General features: G+C 41.8%; 1 protein-coding gene across 8 annotated transcripts in view; it reads left to right on the forward strand.

Moving 5' to 3' along the window:
• Positions 1-12,424, forward strand: part of LOC122557922 (kielin/chordin-like protein) — a 334,780-nt gene that overhangs the window by 315,580 nt on the left and 6,776 nt on the right. For 7 of the 8 annotated variants that reach the window (XM_043706141.2, XM_087996706.1, XM_043706142.2 and 4 more), the window contains 4 exons: positions 4,888-5,062; positions 7,857-8,004; positions 9,466-9,631; positions 12,198-12,378. In XM_043706141.2, the coding sequence (XP_043562076.2) occupies positions 4,888-5,062; positions 7,857-8,004; positions 9,466-9,631; positions 12,198-12,378 (670 nt within the window). Of the gene's footprint in view, positions 1-4,887; positions 5,063-7,856; positions 8,005-9,465; positions 9,632-12,197; positions 12,379-12,424 lie in introns of those variants that run through there. The other variant, XR_015760203.1, reaches the window with a different exon arrangement.

Below are 12,424 nucleotides of genomic sequence, written 5' to 3' on the forward strand. Positions count from 1 at the left end.
TACGGAGAGGTGTTGGAGGAGGCACTAAAATTATTCACTGGAATGACACTAAAACTAAGATGCACTTATCGGGTAAGACTGAACAGGCTCACGGTCTCTAAAAGAGAAGACTGAGAACTGAGCTGCTGGAACTCATTACAGTTATGAAATAGTTTGACATGGTATTTGTAGAGAAGATGTTTTCACTTACATGGCAGACCAAAAGCAGGGGCCATAAATATAAAGTGCTCACCAATGGGGAATGAGGAGAAAATTCTTTGCCCACAGAATGGTTAGAATGTGGACCATGCCATTGCAAGGAGTAATTGAGGTGAGTAGCACAGATGTGTTTTAGGAGAAGCAAGATAAATGTGGTGGAGAAAATAATTTAAGCATTAAATGAAAAAGAATGGGATGATGCTCTGTGGAGCATAAGCTGCTGGGCCGGCTGCTTGGTCTTTGTGCTTTGAATGCTGTATATGTCGACCTGACTAGATGAGGATGTTCTGCCACATCCATGCTGTTACCAGGGCACTGCTGTCACTTGCCTATCAATGTCTGCCTGTATTCAAACCCTTTGCCCATTGCAGCCCAAACCTCAATCTAGCCTTGTTGTTGTCCAATGCAGCTCCCTTTACTGTTTTTTATCAATCTTGCCTCTGCCTTTCACAGTAAAAAAACCCATTTAGAAGATTGTGACAGACAATGTTACCTTTAGGGAGTCCTGCCCTTGTCAAGCTATATTAACTGTTTGTGTTCAACTGAATTACTAAAACAATTTTCCAAACCCCTCACCTACCGTTCTCCCCAGAACCTTCTTCAGCTATGTGTCTCCACTCCATGAGTCCCCACCTTATCTATCCATATGTGCACTTAGTTTCTCTGATAATTGAGTTACTCCTTATTCTCCATAGTCCCCCTGGCAGTAGCGGATTATTCCCCCGGAACTTCCTTCCTGGAACTAGTGCATTATATTCAGTACATGAAGAAGAGGATAAAGGAACAGCAGCATTTTGTAAAGGTCCATAGCACTGACAGGCACCTCTCCTTCCTGTTTGTTTATACCTGCTCCTAATCATCACTCAAGGATCAATTTTACTGTCCTGCTTTTTTTCATTTCTCCTTTACGCATTTTTCCAGTTGCTCTATTAAAAGTGCAATGATCTCCAGCACAACTATTCCTAAGAAATTTCTTCTAACATCTTTTCTTACCCTCTTGGTGACAGTTTGAAATTGACAATCTTAAACTGTGCTCCATAAGCACAGCATATTCTGCCAAAACTCTACCTGATGATAAATCCTTTAAAGCCTTTTCTGCTCCAGCATAATAACTCCATTATCTAAAGTCTTCCCTTTGAACTGTAGTTTCTTGTCTCTGGCATTATCTTGTCGGCTGCACATGGCATTCACCATTTTATTAATTGGCAGCCCAATACTAGACACAGTATTTTAAGTTTAGCCAATTCATTGTTTTACACAAAGCTATGATGTGAAGGTTCCGGTGTTGGACAGGGCTGAAAAAAATCAGAAATCACACGACACCAGGTTATAGTCCAACAGACTTATGAAAGAGCAGTGCTTTCAGTTAAACTGTTGGACTGTAACCTGGTGTCATTGTGACTTCTGACTTTTTACAAAAAACTACAATTGTGTTTTTATCAAGTTTCCTCCCTCCTGTATTCAAAAGCCTCCTTTAAAAGAAATTGCTGTTTTCTACCTCATCCTCCAAGTATTTTTTTCCTTTTCACCACCAAGTTCACTGTGTGGTATTTCTCTTCTTTCTGCCTTATAAGGCACTCTAAGAAATCTCTGCATGGAACCATTGGTTCCAATATGTTGATCTGCATTTTGCCACGAGGATCAAACACCCAGCGTCAGGGTTGTTTCTGAGATCAGTAAGTTGCCTCAGTGATTCACACTTCACAACTGCAGGAGGGCCTGAAGTGAAGGGTAGCTGGTAGCCTCCTTGTCAAAGCTGGGTGCTGCTCAGGTTCTCTGAATATAGCAGGAGAGCGCAACACAAGATCCAATGTGCTAATAATGCAACTGGCAGCCAATCATACCTGGTGGGCACATTGTTTTGCAGAGCTGTTGCAAGTTGATGGCCAGTTTGATCCTTCAAAATTAAAATATCACTTCCATCCTAGGGCACTTTGTCCTCCTGCGCTCTGCTGTCTGTAGTGAGTAGGCAAGTACAGAACGTCCTGCCTCTAGTAATTGTAACAAGGTCAGCTTACTGGACCTCGTAGAATATGAGTTCCCTGATTGCAATTGTTAATCTGGTCCCATCAGGGAGCCCTGGCTGACAGAAAAAGGGCGGGTGTCAGGGATATTGAGATGTGGAATGCTTGACTCAGTGAGAGGCAGTGTTGTTGGCAGAGGCTATGCAGTTATAAATAAAGTGTGACGGGATGCCAAGCTCCACAGAGCTATTTCACTGACCATCTTCCATAAACCTGCAGACTGTTTGGGAGTTGCCTGCAAATTACTTCATTACTTGTGTTAAATATCTCCCATTGATGCCCAGCATTGGCATTACTGATGCACTCTCAACTCCGGGAAATGTAAAAATAAGGGGAATATATCAGGGAGTCATCCTGACACTCTATCATCCAAACTCATCTCCTCTCACACTGCCTCCAGTGTGGGAAAATTCTACTCCTGGTATTGGAAGCATTCAAAATTGTTTTTTTGATGTTATTGCTGGTGACACATGTACTATTGATGTTGCAGTTCTTGCTGTTGACAGTGTGTTGTTCTGGGTGGTAATATTTGTGATGTATGGTCACTGTTGCTATCCATGTTAATATTACCTTTGTTATGCTGATGCATTTGGTGCTTGCTTTATTGATGTTCATCCTTTTGCCCTTGTTGATGCAGGTGTACTTGATAATGTTTATGAAGTTTATCATCAATGAAATATCCAGTGCCCTTCAGTATTCAGTGATTATTGTTCAGAGTCAATAGGGACAATCTTTATCTTCATCACACAGATAATTGAATTTATCACTCATCATAGGATCCATTCAAGTTTCATTCCAGTTAAAATAAATCACCTGTGTTATATAATGGACGTGTGTTGTACAAGAAATCTCTTCTATATGGCAAAGTGCAGAAAGAGGGTTTGATCTAGGCATAGTTAGATTTGGGATATCACAGAGAAATTGCAGAAGAATGGTAATGGATGTGTGATATCCATGGCAGATCATGACAGCACATCTCCCACAATCAGCAGCATCACTTGTACATCATCCAATATGTTTCAAATGTGGCACTTCATGGAGTGAGTTTCTAATTTCTGCTCTATTATTACAGTGCAACTTCATATGTAAATAGTGAGTTCTATACAGATTGCACAGATTATGGGAACGTGGATGCTTGCCTTTACAAGTAAATAAATATGTTAGACAGAGGCATCACAGGCACTTTCAAAATTGAACCCATTGAACTGAACCATTAGAAACATGGAAGCACTGACACCACCCCCCATCTCATCCCGTGACACTGTTCTTGGATTTGTTTCATTTTCATTTACGGCATGTGAGTATCACTGATTACACCGGCATTTATTGCCCATCCCTAGCTAATGCTCTTCCTGATACCTGCTGACTATATTTCATCCCATAAAGATAGAAACTACTCTTGCTAAGGACACATTTTTCAACCTGCCTCATGTTGCCTTCCTTGGTCAGGATTTCCACAATTTTGGTGACACAACAGAGAGTCCTCAACAGAAGGAAACCAGATTCAGCCCACTGGTATCTCCAATACAAGAAAAGCTTCCAACAGTGCAGAGTTTCAGTGCAAACACTGAATACAGGGCATTAACAATAGGGAGGCAGCGGACAGCTTTGTCTACCTCACTCACAAACTGGATGGGCTGTATCGTGAACTTGGCAGATGGAAGAGAATTAATTTACCAACTTTAGCAATGTGGGTCCTGCGCGGGCTCATTACAGTGTTTGTGTATGGATCTCCTTAACAAATTATTCAGGACTAGAAATGTGATTTGGACAGACATGTAGAATGGACAGTATGGCTTTGGCTGCCTGTTATACCCAATTACAGCCATTGGGATTGTGCATCGAATAGGACATGGGTCAGATGGCCAAGAAAATGCCACCCTTTTGTATTACCATCCAAGCTGAGTGTGTGAAGATATTTCAAGTGCTTTGCCAGAGGTGATGGCTGAGAATTCAAAAGTTTGATTGAATCTGGGACAGAGATAATGTGAAGCAGATGAGAAGTCATCATTAATTATCTCTGTCAGGAATCTTTGGACGTATTGTCCCACTCAGTCACAAAGTCCCTATAAAACCAGGCACTGAAGATTGGAACCAATGACAGGAAATAACACCCAATCCTTCCGGACTGGAGACAGCGACCGGGTTTTACTCTGTCAATTTGGACCAGATCACTTGCCATCCAGTGACATTTGAACTGAAGCCATACAGTGTGCGATGGACAAATGACAGTACAAATTTCTGCTCCCAACAGTATTGTTCCTCGCATCGTGGTGGCCTCTCCCAAAACTGTTCTATTTCCAGCTTTTCCAATCCCAGCCTTCCTCTTACCATGAACCCCATAGCTCCCACTCAGCCATCTCTACCACCTTCCTCTTGGCCAATCTCACCAGATGTTAACCCCTATGCCCTGGCCTCAGCTCCACTTATTGCACCCACATTCAGTTCAGAGGCTTGGTCTCACGTAGAACCTCTGCTTACTCCAAAGCGGTACAACAGCTAAAACTCAACTCAACCTCATTGAGCAAATATACCGCTCCCGTTGCCTCCGAATCTTCCAATGGCGAGTAACAAGTAGATTTTGTGTGGCTTTCTAATTTAAATTTAAATTTCAAATTTAAACATGAGTTATGGTTGCTTCCTAATGATAACTTATTTTCCTCAGGTAGTTTACCAGAGTAAATGGAATGATAGTCTCACTGAGCCTGGGATAAAGGTGTTGATTATAAAGATTGAAAATAGAACAATCCAGCTTACAGAAAAGAATCAAATTCGAATTAACAACACAGAAGTAGACCTTCCTTATGCGGATGCAGCAGGCATCTCCATCCAGCATTCAGGTATGCAGCTTATTCAGCAGAGAAAGATTACACAGCTGGCAGCTCCGAGGTATCTGCCTTACTGTCTCTGGAGCATTATCCAAAACTGGGTTAGAAAGGTTAATGTTTTTTGGTCTATAGCTTTAAATGATGTGTTCTCTCTCGATGAGTAACTCAAGTGCGTTGCAGGTTTGGGAACGTCCTTTGATTTGACATGATACCTGGGAGGGGTGGTGCTGTCGTAGTAATCTTACTGAACGAGTAGTCCAGAAAGCCAGGTTTTGTTCTGGGTGAAAGGATTCAAATCCCATCATAAAATATGAGCTCAATAAATATCCTAAAGTAAAAGCTAGAGTAATATTGATTGTTGTAATAGTCCACCTTGTTCATTAATGCCCTTTAGGAGAGGAAATTATGCCATTCTTATCTGGACTGGCCTACATGCGACTCAAAACCCACATACAGCAGTACCGTTGATTCTTAACTGCCCTCTGGGTAATTGGGAATGGGCAATAAATGCAGGCCCATTTATGTTTAACACAGTCAATATGTACCACTTTAATCCTGGAAGTCGGCTTCTGATGTTGTGCAGTCACTGAAATAATGACTTGCATTTATAACCATCTACAACCCTTTACAACCATTGGCGGTCTCCAAGCATTTTACAGCTTTAATGTAGGAAATGTGGCAGCCAAATTGTGCACAGCAACACCCCACAAACAGATAATAATCAGGTAATCTGTGTTGTGATGTGTTTGGATGGAAACATTTTGGACAAGATTCCAGGGAGAAATCCCTTCCCTTCAAAAAAAGTCTTTTGGGATCTTTTACATCCACCAGAAAGGACAATTTGAGCTTTGCATTAACATCTCATTCCAAAGACAGCACCTCCAACAGGTCAGTAGTCACACAGCACTGCATTGAAGTGTCAGCTTTGATTTTTGTGCTCTAATGTCATGGTGTGGAACTTAAACCTAGAATGTTTTGACTCAATATTAACAGTAAACCAACTGAGCTGAAAATATGTTGCTGGAAAAGCGCAGCAGGTCAGGCAGCATCAAAGGAACAGGAGAATCGACGTTTTGGGCATGAGCCCTTCTTCAGGAATGAAGAAGGGCTCATGTCCGAAACGTCGATTCTCCTGCTCCATGGATGCTGCTTGACCTGCTACGCTTTTCCAGCAACACATTTTCAGCTCTGATCTCCAGCATCTGCAGTCCTCACTTTCTCCTCCCAGTAAACCAACTGAGCCAGGATGACACTTAGCTCAGGTTGTACACTCAAGTTACTTAAACCCTTGTATTTCAGTACTGCCTTGTCAGAGATTTTGAAAAAGATTACTTACGTGTACTTACTTTCTCATGAGCTCAGGATGCCGCAAAGTGTTTTACAGCCAAGAGGTACTTTTGAAGTATACTCACCAGTGATGAAAACATTCATGATTAACAGATCAGCAGAGGCCTCTAGATCACAGGGATGAAAGAAAAGCTGAGGGGAGGGGATAAAGCCACAAGGTTGGAGCAATAGCCAAGGCTAAACATGAGTGCCGTACTTGGGAATGCTAAGAAGCTTTGAGGGAATTCTACCTGCCAGGTCTGGGGTCCACAAACAGGGAATCGAGAGGCTGTGAGGGTGGGAAGTTGCAGGAAGAACCAGGCTTCATATGGGTGGGGGGAGATGGAGAAGTGCAAGAAGTTCAGGGGAGGGGAGAAATGCAAGGCTATAATACACAGCAAGAGACAGACAGTACTGCATCACTACATCACTTAAGAAAATCAATACACAAATGACTAATGAGAAGGATATAGAGGAGCAAATTTATCAGTAAGTTGGAGAGATGCAAGAACCATTTGAGTAATGAAAGTTAGGGACTTCACTTATCTGAATAATAACAATGGTAATAGTGTAAAAGATAGAGGGGGAAAGAGGTTCTGAATCTTTTTTGAAAGGATTTTCGTGATCAGTACATTTTCCAATGAGGATGGAGGCATTAGTCGACTGGTATTGGGGCAAGAGTCGGATCATGTGTACAGAGGGGAATGTTTAGGGATTGGTGATTAAATTCCCGTAAGGTTTAGATTAGATATTTAAAAACAGACCTGCAATCCAGACTAAAATTACCAAATTGTGGGAGAGGGCTAACTGCAACAGTGTGAAAACAGGTCTGGTAGAGGAATAGAATCAAAGATTGGCAGGTAAAACTCAAACAAAAGTTTTTTTAAGAATTTCAATCCTTTAAAGAGGAGATGGTTTGGGTATAGTCAAGGTACATTCCAACAAGAGGAACAGGATGAACAGAGGAGGAGCTTCATTACACATCGGTTGTCGAGAAAGTGCTGATATCTGTTGTTAAGAATCTGTATTTAATCAGGCATAGCCAACATAGTTTTGAAAAAGGGAAATTATGGTTGATATATTTATTAGCATATTGTGAGAACACAACCTTAGATAAAGGGGAGCCCGTGGATGCAGTATACTTGGATTTCCAAATGAGATGCAGCGTGGACAGAAAAGTGGAGTGATGGCATATAATCAACTATTAACATCGTAAATGGTGGAGCAGACTTGAGGAGCCATATGGTCGACTCTTCTTCCTGTTTTTATGTTTATACATTCTTATTCTATCATCCAAGATTTTCATAAATTTAACAGGAGGAATGCAAGTGTGTGTGATCTAGAAATCTGGAAAGCATTGTCATATTTAACAAAGTTAATATTAGTCTGGTATTGCACTGTGAGAGATTGTGCAGAGGTGTGCAGCAAAATTCAGCCAGGTTATTCTAGGTACAGAGTTTGTGGTGCTTCTTTTCAACAGGAATCTATGTAACTTTAAACTTACTGGAAGATCTTAGCATCACCTGGTATGGGAAAGGTTTTGTAGAAATCAATGTCCCTGAATCGTTGCAATCAAGAATGTGTGGACTGTGTGGCAACTGGAATGGAAACTCATCCGATGATTTTGTGTAAGTGTTGAAGTCCATTTGTACGCTACAGTCTCAGCTTTACTGTTCTGTCTGCATGTCTGGTGGTGGGTGGAGGTGTTATTGAAGCAAAGTTCACCAGGATAGAATCCTAATGCTGGTTTTATAGCCTGTACACTATTGTTCTCCTTTGACATAATACAGAGTAAGATCAAACTGAGTTTAAAAACTAATGTGCTATCCAATCTTGTCAGTTTCCTGATGGTCAAGTTAGATTTCAATTGTTCCCCTTCGATGGGTCACCAACTCCTGCAACATGAGAAAGTCACATTTTAGTTGCCAAAGTTGACAATCCCAGAGCAGCTCATACTTTCATTTGACCCAGCATCAAGTTATCTTTGATAATGTACAATGGCTAATTCTATCAAACCTTTATCCCAGAGAAGGGTTCTGCTCTCAGGAAGTATGACCAGAGATCAAAGCTGCAGGCACTAACAGTTGCTCTCTTCAATAATGCCTTCCCCATTGGGAGCTCAGTTTGAGGAATTGGCTGCCTGATCATTTATTGTCTTCACCTTCTGCTTGAGCTTTGCATTCATTAAGCTTGTGGAATTTCAGTCCTTTGATAAAGTGCTTTCCTTTACTTATCCCGAGTGTTTGCACTGAATATTTCAAGCTTGGCAGTTTGGTATACAAATTAACACTTTCTCTATATTGTTTAAACAATTATTCTGATATCAGTTGCAGAACAGATTATTACAAAGACTCAGAAACTACTCTCGTCACAATCCTGGTGGAATTGTGCGAAACAGTGTTTGCCCAGTGCTAATCCAGTTGAAGTTTATGGAGTCAGTGGGAGGGTACCACATTTGCTTGGTGTGGCCTGACAATCTCCAGTCCTTGCCTTGTCTGTTCTGGGCAGGAATTCTAGTACCTGCTCAGGAGGTTGTCCAGCTTGCCTAAATTCTGACTAAAAACACTCATGGAGTTTATTTTGAGCATGGGGTCAATGCAGTCTTCCAGTAGGGGTCACATTCAGGCACATGGGAGGCATCATGACACCACTCTCACATTGTTTCATCCTGCGCTGATGTACCCCTGCAGTTGGGGTATGAGATCTCCAAGTGTAGGGAGTCCGTAACCATAGTAGCTTCCACTGACCATCATGTATATAGGTCTCCACTATTTACTGAGTAACTGGAAGACTTTGCAGTCCAGGGTAAAGAATCTAATCACATCTTGGTGCCTCATGCAGCCGTGCTGACAGATGAACATTAGGGGGAGCTTTTATTCTGCCTTTCTCTTACATTATACCTAACCTCATACAGCTGCTTGTGAAATGAATAATTATTTACTTACTTTATTTGTCTTAGTGGTAGTACTAAAACTCCCTTCACTGAAAATGCTGGTTGAATTTTCATCTCTAACTTAAGTTACTAGTTTTCACATTCATCTAGTGAAATTGCACCGAGACAATAACAATGGATTGTTTGTGTGGGACAGGTTACCAAGTGGAGAAAAGGCTTTGTCCCCTGTTGGGTTTGGAAACGTCCAGCCCATCAGGGTGAATAAAGAGAGACTGTGCATGACTGAAGATACTGAGGACCCGTGCAATGGAACAATACTTGCTGATAAACACGCAGCCAACACGACTTGCAGCATTATCATGGTAACCTTTAAGGAATTACTTGTTTTCATGATTTAACACCAGGCAACTCATTCAGCCAAAATAAAAAGGAATCCTTCACCAATTTTTTTTTCCCCTTATTGGTACATTCCTTGCTAACAGCTAATCTAATCAATTATTCTGGATTATCCAAAGTCTCTAGAATTCCACGTTAGTTTCTTTGTGCTATTCCAAACAGCCCAGGGTAAAGATTCAACTGACAGCAAGGAATAATCTTGGAGCTGGGGGCTAAAATGGTGTTTAATTGGATAATCCTTGATTGTCAATCAGGCAAAGCAAAGTCTGTATATTTCCGAATTGTTGTGGGAAGACTGGCCAAGGAAATGCAGAGACATGGGAATGGGGCATTCGAAGCTGGACAGTTATATGATGAAAGCTCCCAAACATAACTGACAGCTCCAGCGAAATAGGGTAATGGATAGCATGTCTTTTTGAAGTGTATAGGGTTGTGAGTAACGTAACTCCCCATAATGAATAATTGACACACTAGGTGACCATCAGCACAAAATGTTCCAGTGGCACTTGGAAGGAGATGGTCATGTGAATAAATCTCTCTAAATCCAGTCCAACCATAGGTGGCAATCATGCCAATCTCAGGTAAAAATAATCTCAGCTTGAGTAGCTGTCTGGGTTCAACACCATGAGTTGATTATTTACAATATTTCTGTTTCAGAATATCTAACCTATCCTTCCCTGTACCTGCTGCAATGTGTCCTCCTTTAATGAAAGGCACTTGGAAGACCAAAGCAAAATATTCACATCCACAGATCTGTTTCTAATTCACCATTTCCCTACTTTTTCACTTTTCTTCATGGTGCATCCTTTATACTGTTAGTGAGATTTTCTTCACAACCCACCTTTCTCTCCACTAACCCCCCTCCCCATGACTAAGGCCAACTGTGTTCCACTTAGAGGCACCTCAGTCATTCCTTGTGTACGCTGCCTGATCATCTGTTGATTGCCACAGCATGGAGTTTGATAAAATATTGCCACAAGTCTTTCTAGTTCCATTGTTCTAAATCCCACCTTTCTATCATCAGGATGATTAAAACTGTGCTGCTTTTTTCCAATATCGTTGCTCCTCTGAGTCTCTACCTAACTGGGTCATACCATGTTGGGGTGCTGTCTTGCCACTTTGTTGTATATTTTGTGTATCTTCAGGTAATACAGAAATTACACTATTCTCAAAAGGTGGACAGAGGTTATTAACAAGGCTTTTGAAATATCACTACACATGCAATATGCCTGAACTCCCAATTATCCTGGCTTGCTTCAAGGTCTTTTTCTGGGCTTTGTCCATTTATTTTGCTCTCAGTCATCACTTAGGCTTACTTAATCACACACAGTCAACAGAGATCTTACCAGACTAGCATAAGCAATCACAGAAAAATCAAACCATTGACCACTGTGTGGGCAGTACTGTGGGAGATCTACTGCACAGCTCAAAGCAGAGATATTGATTTTTAAACCTAACCTGTCAGAAACGGAGAGGTAGGGCAGCTAAAAAAGGAACAGATCACCTACCTGCTCCAGTCTTTTCCTGTTGCTTCAAATATTAAACAGCAGATAGATGAAGAGACTGCCCAAAGCAGATGGGATCCTCTGGAATTTCCATAAGTCGGGGTCCCATGAGGTTAATTGGATCCCTATGATACTCTGACTGGGGGCTTGATAGTAATTCTGTTGTATTCTGCCCCTCAGGCAGAAAGCAGGTTGGTGCTCAGTGGAAAGTGAAAGCAGATCATTCCATGTAACTGAAGCAATGTCCTTTAGTGGGGAGCAGCAGGAACAGAGAAGCCACGACTGACCTGGACTTCCCACCAGTCCACAAGATGCTCCAAAACCTAGTGCAGCCTCCAAGTTGGACGTTGCTGGGGCTGTCCAATCTTGATCTGATGAAAACTGCTCTGTACGCTCTCTTCCTGCCCATTCCAGACAGAAAATGATCTGGGGTTGCTTGTAGTTGAGGGCCCAGGAGTCAGACTGGCCAGAATCTGTGATTTGGCTGCACATGTGTAATTCATAATTGTCTGGAGGTAGGTTTGCTCGCTGAGCTGGAAGGTTCATTTCCAGACGTTTGTCACCATACTAGGTAACATCTTCAGTGGGCACCCGGGCGAAGCACTGTTGATGATTCCTGCTTTCTATTTACACGTTTGGCTTTCTTTGGGTTGGTGATGTCATTTCCTGTGGTGATGTCATCCAGAACCTCAACCTGAGCTACAAATCTTCTCAAAACTCATAATTGTCTGTTTGGGACCTGCCGTGAGTTAAAATAAATCCCATAATGTTCCTGCCTTGCTTCGATTTACAATACAGAGGCAACCTTACCCTCATCTCTTATGTTGTATCTGCTGTGAACTGTCTATCAGACCATAATGTCAGAGATTGAGAGTTCTATTCCATGAATTTGACTCCAAAAAAATTAACCAGAATTTAAATTTAAATGTATTGACTACTTAACCCATCCTTAACCTTTGATAGTGTATTATTTACGCTGTTTGAAGAATTCGAGTAGTGATGGCCAATTCTGTTCTGCTCTTCTCAGGGTCCCTTATTTCAGGCAGCACATGAGAGTGTCGATCCTCAACCTTATTACCAAGCCTGCCTGACTGACCTGTGCAGTTGTGTGGAACAGACATGGTGCCTGTGCAGTTTACTATCAGCATATGCTTTCCGTGCTCTGAGAAATGGAATCATCTTAAACTGGAGAAACGAAACGCTGTGCGGTGAGTATTTGCTTGGGGCCCCAGTGAGATGGCCTGGAGTCTGTCA

The sequence above is a fragment of the Chiloscyllium plagiosum genome, unplaced genomic scaffold (genome assembly GCF_037043375.1).
Source record: "Chiloscyllium plagiosum isolate Xiang-an unplaced genomic scaffold, Cpla_swu_hap1 HiC_scaffold_18, whole genome shotgun sequence".
In the NCBI taxonomy this organism is placed as follows: Eukaryota; Metazoa; Chordata; class Chondrichthyes; order Orectolobiformes; family Hemiscylliidae; genus Chiloscyllium; species Chiloscyllium plagiosum.